Here is a 6,385-nt window from a genome sequence, read left to right on the forward strand (position 1 = left end):
AGCGGACGGGCAGGGGGACAAGGACGGGGACGGCGCGGCCATGACCACCCTCGAGAGCCAGGCGCCCTTCGGGATGGCCTACATGGCCGACGACTACATGCAGCAGGAGGAGGACTGGGACCGCGACCTGCTGCTCGACCCGGCCTGGGAGAAGCAGCAGCGGAAGGTGAGGGCCCGCAGTGGCCCGTGGCACAGTTTGGGGGAACGCGGGGGAAGCCAGCAGCACCCCAGGGAGGCTGCGGTGGCAGGAGCCCGCGTGGGGATGGTGCTTCCCTGCTGGGATCGCCACGAGCCAAGAGCTGCCATAACAGGGCCAGCRTCAGGGGCCCAGGCTAAATATACCGCCCATGGCCCCTGTGCACACACATTCACTGTGTGAGGCCCCCGTGCACACATGTGCAGCCCTGTGCATGTGTGTTTGCCCGGTGAAGCCCCGTGCACGTACGTTCACTGTGCGAGGATCCATGCACACGTGTGTGCACCGTGCGAGGGCCCAAGCCAAATCCCTCTAAGCCGCTATCAAAGCGCGGGCCAGACTCAGATGCCTGGGGCCACCCTGGGTTAAGCTGGGGAATCCTGGCCCCGGACGGGGTTTTCCAGCCGCTTCCAGGGCTGGCAGCCTCCCGGACACCTGGGTCCTGGGGCGGTGGGGGGGGGGTAGAGACCACCCGGATGCCAGGGTTCCCTCCCCATCGTGCGCTTGACGGGGCCGAGAGCCCCCACAGCTTGCGGGGACGCGCTGCAGAGCAGCCGGCTGAGGAGGGACCCAGGTGTCCGGGCCCCTCTCCCCCTGGCCGAGGAGAGACCCAGGCATCCGTGCCCCCCCCCCCCCCCCCGGAGGATCGAGTTGCGCTGGCCGGGCACTGCGTTCCCAGGGAGCCGGGGTGGGGGGGGGGAATGCGGCTCTCCCAGAATCCGACGACGCGGCAAAATTGCAGGAACCCCCCTAAAAATAGCAGCGGCAGCGTGGCGGGGGCGATGCCTCCCTGGCGCCACCACCAGATATTTTTAGAGGATCCAGTGAGCAGCTCCGGCCCCAGGCTCTGGGGCTCAGACTCTTGGGCCCCCTGGAGCCATTTGCAGGGTGTTGACGCACGACGCCCATTTCTCCCACCAGTCACTGGGTCCTTGTGGTGAAACAGGCATCTTTGGGGGTGCGTGGCCCCACTGATGGCGCACATTTGCATGTGTGTGTACAGGGACAGAGTGCATTTGCACATGCGTGCCTAGGGACAGAACTTGCTTGCACTTGCGTGCACAAGGATGGCAAGCTTTTGCRCATGTGTGCACAGGGACAGAGGGCATTTACAGACGCATGCCTGGAGGTGGCCTCCCTTTGCACACGCATGCACAGGGACAGAAGGCATTTGCACACATGCCCAGGAACAGCACTTGCTTGCACACGTGTGCCCAGGGCCACATGCCCTCCAGGGGAGCAGGCGGCCCACATGGACAGAAGAGTCCCCTTGAGCATCTCCATCCCTCCCTGGCCACCTTGTCTCCTGCAGACCTTCACAGCTTGGTGTAACTCCCACCTGCGCAAGGCTGGGACACAGATCGAGAACATTGAGGAAGACTTCCGCAATGGGCTGAAACTCATGCTGCTGCTGGAGGTCATTTCTGGTGAGCGGACCTGCTGGAGCAATGGAGCTGGGGCATCCCCATGGGATGTCCCCACATCCTCCCTCACTGGCCTCTCATCCCCCCTGCAGGTGAGCGGCTGCCAAAGCCGGATAAGGGCAAGATGCGCTTCCACAAGATTGCCAATGTCAACAAGGCCCTGGACTTCATTGCCAGCAAGGGGGTGAAGCTGGTCTCCATCGGGGCCGAAGGTAGGGAGGGGGATGGGGATGTGGATGGGGCTCCTTGGGGACATGGGGAACCTGGGGTCAGTCTGTCCATCTGTCTCCACTTGACACAATTCTCTGCCCCCAGAAATTGTTGATGGGAACCTCAAGATGACGTTGGGCATGATCTGGACCATCATCCTGCGCTTTGCCATCCAGGACATCTCCGTGGAGGGTGAGGGGGCGAGACACTGTGTCCCATGTCCTTCCCCATGTCCAATGTCCCATGTCCCTCCCCATGTCCCATGCCTTCCCCATGTCCCATGTCTCTCCCTGTGTCCCATGTCCTCTGCGGCTGCCCTGACCCATGCATTCCCCCACAGAGACGTCAGCTAAGGAGGGGCTGCTGCTCTGGTGCCAGCGGAAGACGGCCCCGTACCGCAACGTCAATGTGCAGAACTTCCACATCAGGTGAGGACCTCAGGGGACAGGGTCTCAGGGGGAACACGAGGACTCAGGGGTGATGTGGGGGCCTCAGGTCACAGGGTCTTGGGGGGGACACGGAGACCTCAGGGCACAGGCCTCATCTCACGCTGCTTCCTGCAGCTGGAAGGATGGCCTGGCCCTCTGTGCCCTCATCCACCGCCATCGTCCCGACCTTATTGACTATGCGAAGCTCCGCAAGGTACCGAGGGGATGCAGCAGGATCCAGGGGTCCCTGACAGCCCTGGCCTGCCCTGACCCTCCTGTGCTCCCAGGATGATCCCATTGGCAACCTCAACACAGCCTTCGAGGTCGCCGAGAAGTACCTGGACATCCCCAAGATGCTGGATGCCGAAGGTGTGGGGCGGGCAGGGACATGCCTAGGTCCTGGCGGTGGTGGAGGAGGACCTCCTGGATGCCTCCCGGAAAGCACTGCCCAGCCTCTCTTGTCCTCCCTCCAGACATCGTCAACACCCCCAAGCCAGACGAGAAGGCCATCATGACCTATGTGTCCTGCTTCTACCATGCCTTCGCCGGCGCTGAGCAGGTGAGGCCAGCCGGCGCCATGGGTCAGGGCAGCGTAGTGGGTCAGGGCAGCGCAGTGGGTTGGGGCAGCACAGTGGGTCATGCCAGTGCTGCCCTTGCCCGCCCTGATGGCATCTCCCCCCCCAGGCTGAGACGGCTGCCAACAGGATCTGCAAAGTGCTGGCTGTCAACCAGGAGAACGAGAAGCTCATGGAGGAGTATGAGAAGCTGGCCAGTGAGGTGTGTTCCCCCTCCCCTCCGCTCGGACACCTGGGTCCCCAGCAGGTTCCTGTGCGCCTGGCCTCCCCTGCAATCCCCCCCACCCACCGCTAACTTTGCAGCTCCTGGAGTGGATCCGTCGCACGGTGCCCTGGCTGGAGAACCGCACGCCCGAGACCAGCATGGCTGCCATGCAGCGCAAGCTGGAGGACTTCCGCGACTACCGGCGCGTGCACAAGCCGCCACGCGTGCAGGAGAAGTGCCAGCTGGAGATCAACTTCAACACGCTGCAGACCAAGCTGCGGCTCAGCAACCGCCCTGCCTTCATGCCCTCCGAGGGCAAGATGGTGTCGGTGAGCCAGGGTGGCTGCAGTGGGTGGCAGCGAGGCCGGGACGGCGGCAGCGGCCGCTCACGGCCCCTCCTGGCGGCAGGAYATCGCCAACGCCTGGAAGGGGCTGGAGCAGGTGGAGAAGGGCTACGAGGAATGGCTGCTCACAGAGATCCGGCGCCTGCAGCGCCTCGACCACCTGGCCGAGAAGTTCAAGCACAAGGCGACGCTGCACGAGAGCTGGACGCGGGGTGAGTATGGGGCCCCAGCCCCCCTGGGAATCCCCACGAGGTCTTGCCACCCCCTGCGGACCCTCACAGGGTCCTCACTACCCCCTAGGGTCCCCCACAAGGTCCTCACCACCACCCGTGGGACCACCATGAGGTCCTTGCTGCCCCTCTGGGACCACCATGAGGTCCTGCCACCCCCCCAGGGACTGAGCCTCATGCCGTCCCCAGGCAAGGAGGAGCTGCTCTCGCAGCGGGACTACGAGGCGGCCTCACTCACCGAGGTGCGAGCCCTGCTGCGCCGGCACGAGGCCTTCGAGAGTGACCTGGCTGCTCACCAGGACCGCGTGGAGCAGATCGCCGCCATCGCCCAGGAGCTCAAGTACAGTGTCCCAGCCCCTTCCCTGCCATTTCCCAATGGACCTCACGGTCCCACCAGGGAGCCCCAGTACCGGGCTGCCCTCACCCCCTTTCCATGCCCTGCAGCGAGCTGGACTACCACGACGCGGCGACAGTGAATACGCGGTGCCAGGCCATTTGCGACCAGTGGGACACACTGGGGACCCTCACGCAGAAACGCCGGGATGCCCTGGAGGTGTGCGGGATGGGGGCGGGCCAGGATCACCACTCTAGGTCTGGGATCCCTGCTGCGGCCTCCCCTGACCAGGCCCCATCCACAGCGCACGGAGAAGCTGCTGGAGACCATCGACCAGCTATACCTAGAGTTCGCCAAGCGAGCAGCCCCCTTCAACAATTGGATGGATGGGGCCGTGGAGGACCTGCAGGACATGTTCATTGTGCACAGCATTGAGGAGATACAGGTGCCAGGGCCCCTGGATGCCTGGGCCCATTGGGCCTGTCTGCCACCCTGTCGCCGCAGACCCTGATCACAGCCCACGAGCAGTTCAAGGCAACGCTGCCGGAGGCCGATCGGGAGCGGATGGCCATTGTGGGCATCCACGGAGAGATCCAGAAGATTGCACAGACGTACGGCATCAAGCTGAGTGGAGGCAACCCCTACACATCCCTCACCCACCTGGACATAGGCAGCAAGTGGGACATGGTGAGCAGAGAGGCGTGTAGGGAGGTGCGCGGGTGGGCTGTGGGTTGCGGGCGTGAGCACAGCGCCTCACCCCTCTCCTCTCCCTGCAGGTGAAGCAGCTGGTTCCCCACCGTGACCAGACACTGCAGGAGGAGCTCTCCCGCCAGCAGAGCAATGAGCGGCTTCGGCGGCAGTTTGCCGCCCAGGCCAATATCATTGGGCCTTGGATCCAGACCAAGATGGAGGTGGGCAGCCCGGATGCCTGGGTTCCCTTGGGGTGGAGCGGTGGGTAGCAGGGCCAGCTGGATGTTTGGGGCTCTCTGACGGCACCCATGGCTGTGGCAGGAGCTTGGCCGTGTCTCGGTGGATGCCAGTGGCTCCCTGGAGGACCAGATGAGCCGCCTGAAGCAGCATGAGCAGAACATCATCAACTACAAGTCCAACATCGACAAGCTGGAGGGCGACCACCAGCTCATCCAGGAGGCCCTGGTCTTCGACAACCGGCACACGAACTACACTATGGAGGTGGGCGCTGGGAGGATCTTGGGGGGGGAGGGCTGTGAGGGCAACAGCGATGCCTGGGAGTGTGAAGCAGGTCCTGAGGGGACTGGGGAGAGGTGGGGAGCCAGGACACGTGTTGGGGTGCTGGAGGGGGCCCTGGGGAGCTGCTGGGGGGCAGACAGGGAGCCGTGGGGAGGTGCTGGCTCTGACAGCCCCATTGCCCACAGCACATCCGCGTGGGCTGGGAGCAGCTGCTGACCACAGTGGCACGGACAATCAATGAGGTGGAGAATCAGATCCTGACGCGCGACGCCAAGGGCATCAGCCAGGAGCAGATGAACGAGTTCCGGGCATCCTTCAACCACTTTGACCGGGTGGGTCCATGGTGGTGGGGAGGCAGCTGAAGGGGCTGGGGAGATGGAGTGAGGGACCCTGCTCTGTGACACCCACTCTCGTCTCCTGCAGAAGAGGAACGGCATGATGGACCCAGATGACTTCCGTGCGTGCCTCATCTCCATGGGTTACGACCTGGTAAGGGCCCAGTGCAGCCCTGGCATGGGGGTGACCCTCAGCATCCCCAGCACCACTAATCCCCTCCTTGCATCTCTCCCAAGGGTGAGGTGGAGTTTGCCCGGATCATGATGCTCGTGGACCCCAACAACACGGGGGTCGTCACCTTCCAGGCCTTCATTGACTTCATGACCCGGGAGACAGCTGAGACCGACACAGCCGAGCAGGTCATTGCCTCCTTCAAGATCCTGGCAGGGGACAAGGTCAGTGGGGCTGGAATGGGACGGCAACGGGAGGTGCTGGGGCCCTCCACCGTGGGCACACCCTGTCATGCCAAGCTCCCTGCAGAACTACATCACGGTGGAGGAGCTGCGGCGGGAGCTGCCGGCCGAGCAGGCTGAGTACTGCATCAGCCGCATGGTGAAGTACGTGGGGGCCGATGCCGTTGCCGGAGCCCTCGACTACGTCTCCTTCTCCAACGCGCTCTACGGCGAGAGCGACCTGTGACCCGCCCCGGTCCGCTCGGGTCCGGCCGTGCGCAGCGTCGCGCGCGATGAAGCAGCTCCGGCAGCCCCGCCCCCTGCTCGGCTCTGCCTGCGGGAGGGGCGGGGAGTATGCAAATAAAGGCGGTGTCATGCAAATCAGGTGTCTGCGTAGCCGAACGGGACGCCGGGAGGCGCCGCCGGGCCGGCAGCGGCGCCGTGCGTGGCGGCAGCGGGTCGCGGAGGCGCGTGGGTCGGGCGTAGGCGGTCGGGGGGCGCC

At 64.5% G+C, this 6,385-nt stretch overlaps 1 protein-coding gene across 1 annotated transcript; it reads left to right on the plus strand.

Annotated features, from left to right (window-relative positions):
- The first annotated feature begins 6 nt into the window (after nt 1–6).
- ACTN3 (actinin alpha 3) lies at nt 7–6,264 on the plus strand. Its single transcript, XM_085318436.1, has 21 exons — nt 7–166; nt 1,509–1,623; nt 1,713–1,832; nt 1,936–2,022; nt 2,171–2,258; nt 2,394–2,472; nt 2,546–2,627; nt 2,732–2,817; nt 2,943–3,035; nt 3,137–3,367; nt 3,447–3,594; nt 3,802–3,952; nt 4,057–4,165; nt 4,251–4,391; nt 4,451–4,633; nt 4,723–4,857; nt 4,958–5,137; nt 5,341–5,487; nt 5,579–5,644; nt 5,728–5,886; nt 5,972–6,264. The coding sequence occupies exons 1-21, from the start codon at nt 41–43 to the stop codon at nt 6,128–6,130; spliced, it is 2,685 nt and encodes an 894-aa protein (XP_085174562.1). The 5' UTR covers nt 7–40; the 3' UTR covers nt 6,131–6,264.
- The last annotated feature ends 121 nt before the right edge of the window (nt 6,265–6,385 follow it).

The sequence above is a fragment of the Rhea americana genome, unplaced genomic scaffold (genome assembly GCF_003343005.1).
Source record: "Rhea americana isolate MKP2758 unplaced genomic scaffold, rheAme1 scaffold_534, whole genome shotgun sequence".
Lineage (NCBI taxonomy): Eukaryota > Metazoa > Chordata > Aves > Rheiformes > Rheidae > Rhea > Rhea americana.